The sequence below is a fragment of the Phalangium opilio genome, unplaced genomic scaffold, assembly GCF_054372755.1.
Source record: "Phalangium opilio isolate 3A_F unplaced genomic scaffold, DU_Popi_V2 ptg000014l_1, whole genome shotgun sequence".
NCBI lineage: Eukaryota > Metazoa > Arthropoda > Arachnida > Opiliones > Phalangiidae > Phalangium > Phalangium opilio.
Window position 1 is genome coordinate 1,238,637 of NW_028324149.1, and position 16,876 is coordinate 1,255,512.

At 35.9% G+C, this 16,876-nt stretch overlaps 1 protein-coding gene across 3 annotated transcripts in view; it reads right to left on the minus strand.

Moving 5' to 3' along the window:
• LOC149704990 (glutamate receptor ionotropic, kainate 3-like) overlaps nt 1–16,876 on the minus strand; it is a 99,526-nt gene that overhangs the window by 26,893 nt on the left and 55,757 nt on the right. For all 3 annotated transcript variants that reach the window (XM_089865133.1, XM_089865132.1, XM_089865134.1), the window contains exon 3: nt 7,133–7,384. In XM_089865133.1, the coding sequence (XP_089721259.1) occupies nt 7,133–7,384 (252 nt within the window). The remainder of the gene's footprint in view (nt 1–7,132; nt 7,385–16,876) is intronic.

Below are 16,876 nucleotides of genomic sequence, written 5' to 3' on the forward strand. Positions count from 1 at the left end.
CGGGGCTTTTAAGTTTAAGCATCTATGGAATTAAATTAATTACGTCTTCTAATTCGTCTAAGACTAGGAATAAATTAACTCGTTAATCATACGAAGATAGGTATTAAGATACGGGGCCTTGGCAACGTCCTCTACACTTACATGTACGTCAAATTGCATTTAAGACCGAATTTCTCGCTTCTCTCAGGAAACAACATATCGTAGGACGCCAACGTCGAGTCAAATAACTTGTTCGCCAGAGTTAGACGAACTGGAAGTGTCGTTACTCAAGAAAATTATCGTCTTCCTTCTTAAATTAACGGGAGCGGCCAAGGCTTAACTGATTTTATTTCCCAGAGTAAAGTGTAGTGTACTGGACTTTAAAGTTAATTTAAAACTTAGCAGCTCTGACGAGTATTTTGTTTACGCTTTTGGCCCTTGTTTATTGATTAATAAAGAGCGTCGTAGCGTGCCATTTATTTTAAAAATAGAGAAAGGAAGCAAGGGTAGGCGGCCTATACACTTTGTTTAAAACCGAGCCGAATTTAAAAGGAGGACTTCGTTATAACGAGTTTAAATTCTTACGCACGCGAATTTATGAAAATGAAGTTTACGACTCGAGAAGTTGAAGTGTAAATATCTATCAGAGAGAAAGATGAACCACGTTTTAAAACTTATTAAAGGGAGGGTGAAGTAGAAAATCTAGTGATTTCTTATCGATTCTTCTACCAATTTTAAGCCCAGTCTGCATAGTGAAACATTCAGGAAATACTTCCGAATGATTTTAAAATTCAAATTAGGTTCAGATTTTAAGGATAATTTTAAACAAGGACTGCCGACCAATCACGTAACGCCCTGTCTTTTTGTTAACAAAATTCTCGTGGCACGTTCCACGTCTCGCGCCACGATTATCACGTAGCGCGCGAATTTTATCAAATCTCGTGATAAATTTCTTTAGGCATGGCGCGTGCCACGAGAATTTTGTTAACAAAAAGGCAGGGCCTTACGTGATTGGCCGGAGGACCTTCTTTAAAATTATCCTTAAAATCTGAACCTAATTTGAATTTTAAAATCATTCGGAAGTATTTCCTGAATGTTTCACTATACAGGCTGGTCTTATGATTAGTAGAAGAATCGATAAAAAATCACTTGATTTTCTACTTCACCCTCCCTTTAAGGGATGAAGAATTTTCTAGCAAAAATTAAATTTTTAAAGCTCTATAGTTACGAATAATCACGACGGCTTTACTTTACTGGTCTGCACGCAAAATTCCATTGCATAAAGTTAACGATAACATATATTGCAATTTATATTAAGACTCTGTTGTTGTTTGCGAAAACAAAGGTTTAACTAAATCAAGAAGTTCAAGTAAATTATCCAAGCCGAAATTTTCCAAGGTATAACCGAGGATTTGGTTTGTTGTCAATATAAGATTTGTCTGACTTGACTTAACTTTCTGATCTGAGGTGGTTATCAGGTCAGGGCAGAGGCTTAACGAAACATCTCGTATACAGTATAGGCCTATACTTTGTACATAATAGAAACACAAGAGCTAATAAATCGGTATTAATATATTTAAAAAAATCACTCTAAGTGAGCATCTAGGCTCAATGTTCTTAAAAAACTAGTTACAGCGTCGAATAGGTGAGTGCATTTCACAAAACCAGAGACAAAAGAAAGAAAAAAGGTTTTGCCATGAAAGTAGGTTAAGAACATTGGGGTCATACCGCGCCTTTACCTTCTAGTAGAGACAGGTCATAGTTAGGAGGAAACTCCTCTAATGTTTGCTAACAGGGTTGATTATAATAATTTTCTCGTAATTTATCCGCCGGAATAGAAAGGCACTATTCCATTGTTCCAAAGCAACGAGGTAGAATAGGGTATCAAGTTAAAAGGATCAGACATTAGCGCCCAAAACCGAGTCCAAAATACGCGTAACCTCATGATGAATCGAATATAACGTAAACGTTCAACAAATTTGAATTTTCAAAAGGTGTTAGAAAATAAAATTTCGCGAGTATTCTACCCCTTTACGCGAATGCATTAACAGCTAGTTAAGCGAGTCTATTATGTTGGCAATATACACGGACGAGATTTTTGATAAGATAAACATAAATTTCTAAATACAATGGGTGCGCGAAACTTAACTGGAATCATTTCCATTATTTTCGAGGAGGAGCTTGCGTGGTTTTCAAAGCAAATATATTAGTTTAACAAGGACAGAGAATTTAAGAAAATACAGCGAGAGGAATATAAAGTTTTGTAAGAGAAAAAAGGTAATTTCAAGTTCTAGAGAACTACTAAAGGCCTTTTCAGACGGTACAACTTGAGTTGAATAAACTAGTTGGGTACGTGCGAACAGAAGTTGGACACCAAATTATAAATTATTACTCAACTTTTTTATCCTTTCAGTTAAGTCAAAAGTTTCACCGTCTGAAAAGGCCTTTATTCGTTTCTTCATTTATTATCCGCGATTCTTAATGGTTTTAATATTTAATTAAAAAACTAATTAATAATTAACCGGAAATAGGTATAGAAAGCTTCCTTAGAGTCACTATTTCTAAAGTTTAAGCTTCAACTCTTGTAGATATATTATCTCTAACAAGGGCTAGGGATAGGCGTTGCAATGACGTAAATTATTAAATCCAAATATTTGAATTTTCAACGCGACGTCTCGTAGTCCGAATAAGTTTACCGCATGCACGCATCAAACATTAACTTATTAGAATCCGGAAAGGTATAAATTATTATTTACCTTGACTTTTGGATCGGATCGAGTCATAATAGATAATAGATATATATGCCTAGGAGTTCAATACAATACAATACAAACCCAATAGCGTCTACTGACCTCCGTACAGACTTTAAAACCCTTCCTAGAAACATTAATCGAATTAAATTTCACCGGAAAATTCGAGACTAGAGGGAATTTAAAGAGTATTAAAGGATAATTTCCTTCAGGCTCTGCCAGTGCGGTCAGTAATTCTCGTTTCCAGTTAAAAGAATGCGTGGTTCAGTTAAAACAAACGGGAAAACACAGGAGGAACATTTCCCGATAGATAACAGCACAAGTTTATGGTCATAAGTGTAACATACTCAAAGGACTATCTTATAGGGTGTCGTGTAAATAATCCCATGTTAATCCTATGGAAGGAAGGTTTAAAAACCCTGCATGCACCCAAGAGAGAAATGTTTTTGATACGGATATTTAAGCGTTTGTAAAGAGGAAAACTTACGTATACCGTAATTATCTTATGAAAAATAGACACCGCGTAAACACGGAAGATTCTAGTTTCCACCCACAAACATAATCTCTGAAATTAAGGGGATAAAAGGATCTATTCTTACTAGAAAATATAGCTAGAATGGTTGTACCAATGCGTGAACGGCGCAATCCTAGGCTTATAAAGGGAAAAGAGCCTCGTGTTGCTCTTTAATAATGTATAGATAAACACATTGGTGCTACCGTTTCTCTATAGTTTCTCACAACATACATAATGCTTGTAGTACAAGCAAAACCTTTATCTCAAATTCTAGAACGGTATACACACACACACACCACAGGAGAAAGGAATGAAATTTCACGGATAAAAGGAACCAGCTTCGAAATAAAAGCAAGCAGCCGGGTAGAATGGTTGAATAAAGGTATTAAATTACGGGAATATTGAGCCAGTGTTTGTGATAAATATAAAGGAAATGCAACAATACCCGATATACTTTTGAAGCTGAGCTCGACTCATTTTTATACCGAATCTACATTAACACAGGCTCGCCTGTAAGAATAGTATAACGCTTTTCCAAGACTACACGTTATATTCACCGCGCGAAGCAAAATTACGAGAAACAAAAGAATATTTGAATCCCGATAGACTAAGATCTTGGCAATATACTATACTAAACTATACCTTGGAAAGATATAGTGGGGGGATATACGAAAAGTTCACGAAGCGAGAGAAGTGCTAGCAAATTTAATTTCGATGGTATTTCTATATTAACGCCAACGGCTGCAAACGTATCGTTAATATTTAAAGCATAGATAGCAATAAGTGGATTTTATATAATAAAATTAATGTTTGAAAGGGTTTTGAAAAAATCTAGAACGGTTTACCGCAATCATGGAGGAAAAAATAAATCTACCATAGTTTTTATGACAATCTCACCACATCAAATGGACAAGATTTGGTTCAAAATATAGTCACGTGACCTTTAACCCCCAATATTCACATTTAAAGATGCAACTAGCTCTAGATGGAGCCACTGTAGAACCCTAATCTTCTCTAACTGACCTCTCCGCGCCATCTACAATCGACTCTTGTCAGTCCTTCATGATTTATTTTTCTATTTTGAAAGTAATTAAAACCTCCTTAATCAATTCTAATTAAAAAATACTCCTTTACATAACTTAGGCAGTTAAAAATAAAATACAAGATAAATTAATACGAAAAGCTCTTTTGAGTCGATTGAGAACCCAATTAGATTAGGCAAAGAGACTTCTAAATAGAATACTCTTGCAAATAAGAGCTAGGGCAAAAATAAAACCTTCGAAAAATGCTTCTTCTAAGGTATACGCGAGAAATGCACCCCCCCCCTCCCTTATATATAGGCCTAGGCATTGGGAATGTGAATATTTCATTGACAGAAAACTTGTCGAAGTAATCCCGAAGAAAGCGGAGAGCGAAAATGCCTTGGAATATTTAATTTAAATGATGGAAGAGGGCAAAAGAGAAAGAGAGAGAGAAAGAGAGAGAAAGAGAGAGAAAGAGAAAGAGAGAGAGAGAGAAAAGAAAAATCGAAGAAATTTATCAGAAGTAGAATACAAGAAGTATTAATTATTAAACATTCTGGTAGCATTTGAATGAACCCAAATTATTAAAGTTTATCCTTTAGCCACCCAGGTTTGTTGTTGAGTCATGAGTGACCCCTAAAAAGACTGCACTGAGAGAGTGGGAGAGTAATTTTATTTATAGCACCTTTAGGATAAACTATCTATTGAGTTTGGACTTTCACCGTCAACTTGTAAAGTCAATATTCTTGTAGTTGGCCATACCAATACGTGACTGGACTCTGTTCGAGTAGTCGATAAAAAAAACTAACTAGTTTTCGTGCTGGCAACCCCAGTTTTTCCCGCCCAAGTACCGTAATCTTTCATCAGTAACTTTAAGATTTTATCTCGAAGTTTAAGAACTTCGATAAGAATTCACTTCTAATTTCGAGGGCGAGGGCAATGAAAACTTTTGAAAGGAAATAAGCCATAGAGGCTTGAATACGAGTTGAAGTTTGAGATTTTTCTTTCCCCATAAATCGTTGACTGTTTATAAATATTTTTCGTTTGATTTCGAAATTTAAAGAGTGTTCTCTATACTTTCCTTTCCGAGACCGTTTTTGAAGAAAATTTTGGGGATTTTGGCAGCTGAGGTCTTTCCCACAAAATTTCGAGTGGAGCTTTTATTGATTCCAATTCAGTTCCGCATTTATTTATTTATTTATATATATTTAAGTCAAAAATTGCCGGCATTTCACCGTAATCTTCTTAAGTGGTTGTACTTTTACCTGTTCAAACTGTAAAGACTTTTTCCGTTTTTTCTTAAAATAGAAGTTTATATATTCCAATGTCATCCGCTTCACACTTGGGCCTATCTTCATTGCTTAATTACATTTCGAAATATTACCATAAGTTTTAAATAAAAAAATATTACTACAGAATTTTCTGGCAAATATTACAAGTGGTATATTATTTCAAAATACAAGTTGAATAACCCAATTTTAAAAAATAATTTCCTTCTTAAGCTGGAACCCTTCCTTAACTCCCTAAAATTTTCATCCTTTAAAATCGATTTAAGCCAGAATTGCGAGGGAAGAAAATAAGTCTAGGGTGTCTTATATAGTTATAAAATTTTCTTTTCTACGTCTAATCCCCGAATAATGAATATTGAAGGATCCTTAACCCTAACCCAACCCAGGGTTTTAAAACCATATAAGGGTAAGCCCCTTTGCCATACAAAAATTGATTTAAAATAAGAAATATAAGTTAATTAAAATAAAATAACAGAGACCCAGCTTAAAAATTGTGTCTGTAGGTCTAATACCAACATAAATTTAATATTGACTGCGAATTTTACTCTTAAATCTAACTTAACTCCATAATACTCATTATAAATTACCTAAAGAGATCTTAACATCTTTAAGCCTTTGTCAATGTCACGTATAAAATTAATTGATCTTTTTATTCTTTCTCTCGAATTCTATTTCGGGATAACACGATAATTAAAGTTTGTACCTCTAACTCTTACGGGCTCCCTTAAAATTGAGATTTCTACGTAAGATCAAGGCTTCTAAGGTGATATTTAATATTCATTAATTCGAGGGAACAACGGAATAACTTAAGATGGGGAGAGGAGAGCGAGAGAGAGAGAAGGGCAGAGATTTTGAACGGATCTTGATTTAAAATCCTGCTGCGCGCATCCCCGATCTCTCCAGGAAATCAATATAGATTATAAGGTTTTAGATAAACATACTACAATATCATTTCAGACCACGTTTGAGTTTACCGAAACCCTAAAAGGGTTAAATATTAATTTCGCTAGATTAAAGCCGATGATACGGAAAAATAAATACTAGAGAAATACATCAAATCATTATCATTTGATGTATTGCCGGTAATGATATTTTATAACAATGATATTAATTTAAATTGATAAAATTCAGCTAATACTTTGAGAAATTCATTAAGCCTTTGTTTTTGAACTTTTTTGAAAATGCGCGTGATTTAATAATAGTAATGTCACGTGATTATCGAATACGGTCGGGTTGCGCGCGAGAAAGAACACGATATAAGTTTGTCAGGTTAACATAGGTACTAGGTATATCCATCCCATTTCGTTCCAGGGAGATAACAAGTTTACACAGTTAGGCAACACGAAGAAGAAAAAAAAATTGCACTCACGTTAGGCATTATAATTCCACGTACCATTTCGAGGGAAATTGCGCGCGGTTACTAGCAATGCCACCTTATTTCTTTCGAGTACTGTCTAAAACGAAATGGCACGTGGTTTGTATCGAAATGGTCCGTTGGAAAAGATTTCTGGATGTCTAACGAGAAAAATAAGGGATTGGGGGAGGGGGAAGGGGAGTAAAAAACGAAGACGTATTTACCTTCGTGGTCTTCGTACATGACGAGGAATGACTTCCAAGCCTTGGCCGAGACGAGATCCATCAAGGCTTTACTGTAGATGGCTGGATCGGGAAATAGATTGACGCTGTAATTGACCACGGGCGATCGGAAGCTCTCGTCCGTTTCCAAGTGTGGGAGCCTCATAGATTGACCGGCAGACTGCAGCAAATAGTTGACCGAAGGCGATGGAGATCCCACTAAGGCCACAATTCCTTCACCGGCCACATGGCAAACTACCAAAAATAGAAAAAGAAAAAATAACCTATAAGAGCGCTGAAATTACGACTTTGTCATCTACTCTACCCTGAATTACGACGTCCCACACGCGTCTACCAAGGGATTGCCTTGGTGAACGAGTAATCACGATTTGTCACGAGATTTACGACAGTGAACAAAATGGATATTCTACGGGAGCTAGGTAATATTGCCGCTATAGCCACTTCGTATATTTTTAAGCATCATTACAAGGGCGTAAAAGCAAGAAATATACGTGGCTTTCTCCCATGCCCATTCTACTACAAAACATTTTTTATTTTGTTTAGACCTACTTTTTTATTAATTTATTTTTAAAGCTATTTGTCTAGTCTTGTTACCCTCTAGAGTGTCTTTTGAAGTAAAGACCTAAAAAATAACGTTCTAACGCTACGAAATACAACCTTTAGAATAGGTCATTAAGAAATAAACTACGACACCATACATACCCGGCTACCAAACAAAATGAAAAAAATAAATAGCTTTATACGATGAACTGAAAAATCCGGTTACGTTTATAGTGCACTTCATACTTATGAAATATATATATATATTTTTAACTTATGGTAGGTATTACAAAATTAAACGAAGAAACTGAATCAAAGGAAAAATGTATTTGGCGAAGGATTCTCGATTTAAAAATGGTTAAAAAAATATATAAAATTGGAGGGTATCTTTTGACTCTTTGAGCCTGGGTAAAAAAAAATTTGAAGTAGAAAATAAAAAATGAAAAAGGTATTAATGCGAAGAAAAATCTGAGAGAGCGCGACCCTCCAAGAAAAAAAGGGGTATATATACATCAGTAAAGGTAGAAAGGGAACCACTGTGACGGCCCCGATCAATAATATCAAAGGAAAGTGAAACTAGACCTTCATTATGTGAAGTGCATTCAATTTCAATCATATTTAGCAAGAAACTATAGGCCTAATTTCTCTCGTGAACCTATTAAACTATGCAGAATTCATTTAGAACTTTTGGAAGGAAAGAACCTGCAGGAACAAATTACATTTCCCTACAAGTGTCTACTATATTAAGACCTTTCAGTGTTGAAGATGGTGACGTAATGTTGTGTGAGAACTATAATTGATCATTCTATAGAGCTAAAACGTCGTCTGCTACATGAGGGAAGGCCTAAAGCATAGATACCTGTAATAAAACTAAATTTCTTTCACCTTCTATGTAATTTAGATGAATAAAAACTAATTAAATTATATCCTGATTATTTTCTTTTTAAATTAGTGAAGCGCATATTCTTGGGTACGTCCCGTGAAATTGGACTAATTACTTCAACAAACAAACTTCTGGTTAATAAAGAAAAAAAGAGAGAATCCTCGAGCTTTCTCGAGATTCGAAAAAGAAACGTAAAAAAATACCAAAAAATCAGGATGAAGCTAGGACTAGAAGAGAGAGAAGAAAAAAACTTTAATCCTATTGCGGTCTTTCTGCTGCTACGCTCCTTTTCTCGCGGAATCTCGCGGATAGAGCCAAGTAGAAGAAGAAGAAGAGGAGGAAAAAACGGGAGTATGATGGTCAGAGAAAGTCTGACCATCACAGGACCCATTCGGCGTATACCGTCGCGTACGTCGGACTAGGCATTAATTCGGATTTATCTTTCGGCCACTTTGATATTTTGGGGGCTGGGGGAAGGGGGGGACCTAATAGAATAGCGCGCGATATATCGATCCCGATAAGCTCAACCGGTGAAAAGCCTTAGCCGCACCCTGGACAAACAAGATACGCAAGACGATATAAGAATCCCTTTCGTGGTCGACCAATCACACCTTATGACGTTATTTTTAAAAGTTTTCTCCGATGAAAATAATTCGACTTTTCGACGTCAATTTAATCCGGGAATGGATTCTATTGGTTCTTGGAAAATAATATCATACATAAGATTTCGTATTGCAAACCATAATGGTTGGTAAATGCAATATATTTAGTCTGCTCGCGTATGACTAGTTTCTTTTGTACATCGCATGGGGGCGATCAATACTTATTTCGTTGGTCCCATTTTCTGTTGTTTATATTTGTCATTGGTTAGGACAGCGATTTATTTCGTTCAATATTTACAGCTAGTTTTTAGACCTAAGATCCGAACAACCCGTTCCTTTGAAAGCAATAACCCAAGAAGCCTTTCTCAATATCGAGGGGGTTTGAAAAAGGGGGCGAATAGTAGCTAGAGATGAAGGCGAAGTAGGTAGTAGTCCCAATCGGATTTAGGCTAGTCGACACCGCCGAACTCTAACGCTATAGGGACTTCTTGATAGGTCGCCCAGTAACCGATAGAGCGTATGAAGAGAGACATAGTCAAGTCAGAGAAGAAGACGAAAAAAAGAGCGAGAGAGAGAGAAGAAAAGGTCATTTCTCGGTTCTTGCTCTTTCTATGGTCGTTTGGAGCAGCCGGCTCAACTCTTTCCCTTTAACCCTAGCCAAGCTACTAACTCCTTCGGCGGCATAGAGACCTATATAGAAATTTTTTGAGATCGTAAATGGGCCTCGTCCTGAGCCGCCGCTGCCCCTACAACAGAACCACCCCAAAATAAAATTTAGTCCCGGAGCGACATGGGCGTCTAAAATAGGAACTACATTATCTTTACTATAGCTTGGTCCGAGGCTTAGCACCGTTGGAATCTTTCTTTCTTTTTCTCTCTCTCTAGTATTGTATTAGAAGTTTCTCTTCATTCTTAAGAATGATTTTTTGGAGAAAGTGGGAAGGGGGAACAACTTTTTATTTTCTCATTCCGTCTTGGACTAAATAAAATTAAGGATTTTTAAGACTTTTCTTTCCTGTACACCACAATAGAATGCAATACACTATTATATTGAAATGAATGTCCTATTATTATTTAGTCCAAGATACTCTCAAGTTGATTCTTACACAAGAGTCCAGAGTTTTTATTTATTTATTTATTTTTTTTTTGGTATTTCGGATTTTCTTATTTCACGCTTTTTTGTTTTTCCGTCAATGTTTTTAAGTTATTTCCTTTCCAGGATTTCAGTTACGTAACTTAGGACGTATGGAAAGGGTACGTGATATCGATTACGAGATTGAAAGGTCTATATTATTACCGATGTTATTTTCCACAAAGGTCATGACCTCCTTTCGCACGGTCTATTGACTTTCTACGACCTATTTTATCGGGCCGATTGATATTGGCGTAAAAAAGGGATTGGTGTAGTAATTTTAGTTTTTTGCAGCTTCGTGCGATGTGGTAAAACCTATTATTTGCTCTATTGTTAGAAACAGATATCGCACGAGATAGACGGATCTAAGTTCCTTTCTTTTTGATTTAAGGCTATATTGTTCGCAGGCTCAGTTGACTAAATAATAGCGAACATCTTAAAGAAAATGACACAGATACGGAGCAAACACTATAGCCTCGAGTTACAGATGCCTGTTTGCTACCCGAAGACGACACAAGTTATACAACGTCAAAATATCTATTTTCTATTCCATTTTCGAAATATTAACAAAATTACTTTACTATGCAAATTTATTTATTTAATTTAGGTCTTTTATGTGCAGGCTTCTATTTCTTATTATGCATATATTTTAATGTTAAAACTTTCAAATAAATATAACTCGCTTTGAATATTCCTTATTTTAAGTAAATGATATAATATATCAGAGGGATTATAAGACTATACTGTAAAATTCAAAGTCATTTTTTAAAATCTCTTGAAAGAAAATTTTTAAAGGTGTATCCAAAATACAGTGTTATATATAACAAAGCCCAAGCATAAACTATAGAGAAAAAAAAAGATGAGCCATAAGTAAGCTAGGGGATTTATATACATCGTGAGAAATACTATGGCGATGGTGCGTGTGATAGTATATAAAATAGTCTATTGAATATGAAAGGGGGAAAATACGAAATCATTGGTAACCACCCACCAAAGTCTTAGAAAATTTCACACTTTACTGTATAGAGTCGTCAAGAGACGAGCATAGAGGGGAAAAAAATGAGTCAAAACCGCGACGTAACTCGCAGCGGGACTAAAAGACGCGTTGCCGAATAAAATTTTGCATAAAAATCCGCCCAAAACGTCTTTCAAGCTGCAAATGTAAAAGGCGAATTTAGGAAAAGATACTTTTATATTTTGGACCGGGGGATGTTGGGACCGTCTCCTGGGCAACGTGACATTTTCATCGGGGTTTTAAACTTTAAAGTGTATATACAGTGTGGAAAAGATCGCACCAACATTTACTTTATCTGGAAATCGCGGTACTGTCGACGGAAAAAAAATCCGTATGACAAATCGCAGACACTATGAAACTAATCGCGTTGTTATAAACTCACCCTTGCATAATTTTTAATTACTAATTAGATGAAAACTGATAACTACTGGTCAAATCAAGAGTTTTACCATACAGTTTAGTAGATGAAAATATTGTGTAGGTCGATCTCTTCCACATTTTCACATTTTGAGCATTCAGTTCATATTTTTCAACGCTAAAATATACTACAGGTACATTCACAGCATCCCTAAAAACATTCAATATTATTCGTGAGTTCAACCTTTAACAGTGGTATAATCTAACGCAGAAAAAATACATCTAGCATCTTTTACTATTCGGATTGCGTCGGAAACTTGCAGAGAGAGTGAGAAGAGAAAGCGCTATCTGGATGGACCGTTTCGAGGAGAGTTATATATGTAATGAAACGTACCTACGTTTTCTAGGAATAATATATTAAAGAAAGGCAGCGGAAAAGGCGCTCTTATAAGATGAAAAAGGTCTATATAAAAGAGTGTGAAAAAAATATATTCTTAACAGACGATCTGATCCTTTGAAATAAGCTTAAATCGTGGAGGGATTTTGGATGGTTTTACTGTTACAATCGCGGAGTTAAAATGTATATTTATTCCACCAAAAGAGAGAATAACTTATAAAGGAAGAAAAATGGAAAAAAAAGTAAGAGTATGCCCGAATTTTCTTTTTTCTACCAAGAATATTAATTGTAAATTTCGACTCAATTGCTAAACTAAAAATCGTGGTGGAAAAGCCGAAATTAATAATTTTCATGGGATTATTGAATATCTTCACTAAGGTTGAAAACGATATAAGAAGGGAGAAAGAGCCATCGTTAGCCCATGAGAGACGGGGTAAAATTTTAGACCACATCAGAAAACGGAACCTTAAAAATACCCTTGCCCTGAATTTTCCTTAAATTACGCCTTACGCCTTACGCGCAAGGTTCCCAAAGAAACAGTAAAGGAGAAATATTTTACTGAGTATCTTCAAAAATTTGAATTCAAAACATTTTTCTATAGGGAAGCCACCATACAGGCTGAATTTTTATAATGTTAATCCTACGAGCCCCTGTAGAAATGTTAGCCCGCAATACACCGGTGTACGTAGACGACTGCGATTTTTTTTTAAATATCATCTTTAAATCCGTTTTATTAATTTTTCTCCTACAAAAACAATTAAAATCGAGCCTTATAAAAATAGGGGCGAGAACAAGAGAGAAGGGTTTTCGCTCTAGATAAATGCGACAAGCGATGAATAGAAACGTCAAAGCCCGGGTCCGAAATAAAAGAAAGTTTACTCAAAAACAGGAGGTATTCAGTTCAGTCGCCTTTTCAATATCGGTGCCTCGATTCTGTTCCTACGAAGCGCCAAAAAAAATAAAAAATGCGGAAGTATTAGGGGCTATGCAAATACCAAAAGGAAGTGAGAGCGGGGAACCAAAAACAACGAACCAGGGATAAATGAGGTTGTAATACTAGACGAGATGGTGCAGCTGGAAAAAAAGGATATTCGGGAGGATTTCCTCACTAATTAAAGGCGTTAAAATTACAGAATGCGATTGTAACAATTACGTCTACAAATCCGGGATTATTTTAAAAATCTCGGGTACGATTTAATTTGAAAAAAAAATTTGATTCCCTTGTGACCCAAAAGGCAGGGGTATAAAACCCGCGTCAAACGCGAGTCCAAGTACGTGTAATAGGTCTTTGTCTATTAGTTGTAACCTATTTAATTTAACAATTATTTAAATTAGTATTAATTAAGTTATCTTTCTTAAAAAAGTCTTGAAATTTCAATTTAAAATGAAGAAAATTTTGTTAAATTTCAAATTCAACTACGGATTGTTTTGAAAAAAGGGTTTAGAGACTAAAGGTATTTTCAAACAAATAACTTTTGACTCAACTTGAAGGGTCCAAAAGTTAATTCAGTCAGCAAAAATTGGCCAGTAATCAATTTTTAATTTGGTGATTCAACTTGTCCATCTTCTGCTCACACGACCCAACTAGTTTACTCATCTAAATGAGTCAAAAAATTGTATCGTCTGAAAATACCTTTTGTTTCGGGGAAACCTGCACTCCAATTATTAATCCTCCATGTAGAATTTTTCATCCTCATCCTGATGGCATCCGAAGATCTTCTTGGAGGGATCCCTAAAAACCCCTACGGAGTGAGTCTCTCTCTCTCTCTCTCTCTCTCTCTGGCGACTATCACGCTAAAAAACGATCCAGGCTATAAAGGAACGAGGTCGTCTTTAAAAGATGGGGCCAACTAGGAAAGAGGAAAGCCGACGGAAAAACTGCAAACTGCTCCTTCTAAGATTTATTCACCTTCGGTCATGGAGTGAAGAAAAGAGAGAGAGAGAGAGAGAGAGAGAGAGAGAGAGAGAGAGAGAGAGAGAGAGAGAGAGAGAGAGAGAGAGAGAGAGAGAGAGAGAGAAAGAAGCGAGCGAGAGAGCTTCCCATATAGCCATAGAAAGAAGTATAAAAGAAAATAAGGCCATTTTTGGTTGGCCACATACATATATATGGCGGCTTTTCCTGTGTAGGTACTATACTACACTATGGGTATGCGAGCCGACTTTTAACGGCCTATTGCGCCGCGGTTTTTACGTAGCGTGTTGCGATACCAGTTTGTTGTACGTAGGTATTTCCGCCAGCACCACCATGCACCGACGAGTGACTAAAGTACCAGAATCATTCGCCTTCACTCTCGCTCGCTTGGATTGAGGAACAGCAAACGTAAAATAAAGAATAACAAAGAAAAAAAGATAAGAGAAGAGAAGAGAACTTTGATAAAAAAAAAGATTTTTTAGAAATAGCGTGAAAATCGGGCTTACAAAACACAAAATGCAAAAGCACACGCGGAAGTGAACGAAATAGTTAAATATTACCAGAAGTGGTATGAGACTAGAAGTGAAGGGCTCTAGCATTGATAGTAGATCCTGGCACTAGTGAACAAATTTGAGGATTTTATGCCGCTTCCATCGCGGAGAGAAAAAAATTGGTCGAGTTCCAAAAACATTTCTTACCCCCTTCCCCTCAACCTAAAGCGGCGAAACACGGACCCGGCTCTTGAATCTAGTTCGGCCGTCTACCACCGCGAGCGTCTCACGTTTTGGAGGGGAAATTTCAGAAACCGCCACTAGAGGGCCAACCGTTTGTGTTTTATCAAGTCTTTTCACTAATGCCGAGTGAAGAATTTGGTTAGCTCAATACTTCTAGTATCATACCACTTCTGATATTACTAGTGTTTGTGCTTTCTCTAGAAAATCGTTTCCTTCTCAGATAATGTATGAGAAGATGGGGAACTTATAACTTCAAAGAGCGGGCCAGTGAACATTTGATTTTATACAAATTACATTGTATTTATTGATATAGGAAAATTTAATTAAAATAATTAATATTGTAATTATTTGAATATCTACAATATTATAAAGAAGGTACAGGCCTATCTATTAAGTGGATTGGACCGCAAGAGTAAGTAAACTTAATTGTTCATAACACCTTTAAGATTGTAGTTAGACCAATAATTCAATAATGATTATTTTGTACGCTCTTCGAATTAAAATTTAGCTTATATAATTAACCGAAAACTCTGAAATTAATCAAGGTTTACATTAACAAAGTAAATATAACCAGAAGACCCATAGAGTACATTACAATATCACACTACGCCAAGATGTGATATTTGTCTTAGTGTAAAGTATGGCATGTGAAATTTTCATTCTCATTTTGGTAGCAGCTAAGCCTATTTTTTTTCTCTTTCTTTTTTTATTCTATATCCAAGTCATTTCCTTTACCGCGATTCTTCGGACCCGGTTCCTTTTAAGGAAAGGAAAAGAAAGGAAGAAGGCGCCAGGAAAAAACAATTTAGATTAATGACGGTCGACGAAGTGAAAAAAAAAGAAGATAGAAAAAAAAACATCTTGCAGACATTTCCGAGGCTATATTTTCAGCTTGCCATCCGGACCCAAATATTATTCAAAGAATGTTCAAAATAAGCCAGAGAAAATGTTCAATTTCTTTAAAGTGCCACCCACTGTAATAACAATTAAAATTCCGCGTTAACAACAGTCATCTTTGCACGATGAATAAATGCAAATATTATTTTAAGAAAAGTCTACTAATTATTCTAATTAAATTTTAATGAATCCCTCTATAAACAAATTGAACTGCGTTAATTCCGAAACGCTTGCCACCTCTAACAAATTTGAAATCACCTCATGCTCGCCTTGTGTCTCCGTTTAAATCTCCTTTTTTACTTGGAAATAGCTGGGTGCGAATTGGATTATCGAGATTAATTAAGATGCGCATGTACAAAAGGCTATTAATGACACTTAGAACCTAAAAGCATGACCCCTCTCTCTCTCTCTTTATGACAGGTAATTTTTCCCAACTATTAATATTATTACAACGCAGGTACCATATCCGGAAATGGTTTAAGCAAACTTAATATTGTCTGGTACTAAATTTATAGTTAAGAATATTTTTGGGCCTTGGAGTAGGGCAAAACCTTGTCTCCTCAATTTTCCCGCTCACTTCCTGTTACTTTTATTTGCCTCTGGTTCAACGTCCAGACTAGAGAAGATAAGAAATTTCGCTGGAATGGGCTCTCCAAGAGAAGAAGAGAAAAAAAGCAACTAAACTATTCATCGAAAAATAGCGGTTTTAAGGCGTCTGAATACATCCCTTTTACAACCCAGTCATAAACGCCGACGAGAAACACTCTTAGCGTATTTCTTTTAAAAACAGAAAAGACGGGGCAGCGATAGAGAAGAAGAAAAAAAGAAAAAACCGAATAGAATAGTTTGGACGCATTCTAAAAATCAGTTTCGTTCTCGGATCTCATCTCAGCGAAAAGGGATGATTATTCGGTGGAATCACCCATAATAATGTAGAACTTAGAAGTAAATTAATTGGAGTAGTTAAATTGTTCCAGTGCTTGACGTATAGTAAAGAGGAAATTCTATCGAACCAACTTTAGTGATTTTGTTTGGAAATCGGTATAGTTAACTGCGGAGGTACGAAACTGTGTATAATGGGAAATAAGCAAGACATACGCCTTTGATTTCACTAATAGTTAGTTGCTATCTAATTGGATAATGAGTAACTATGAATGATAGTAATTTAAAAGTAAGGTGTAAACACATGAAACGCACCTACAAAATAAGTTCAGAATTTGAGCTACATTGGCTCCAAAATTTCCTTACAAATATCGT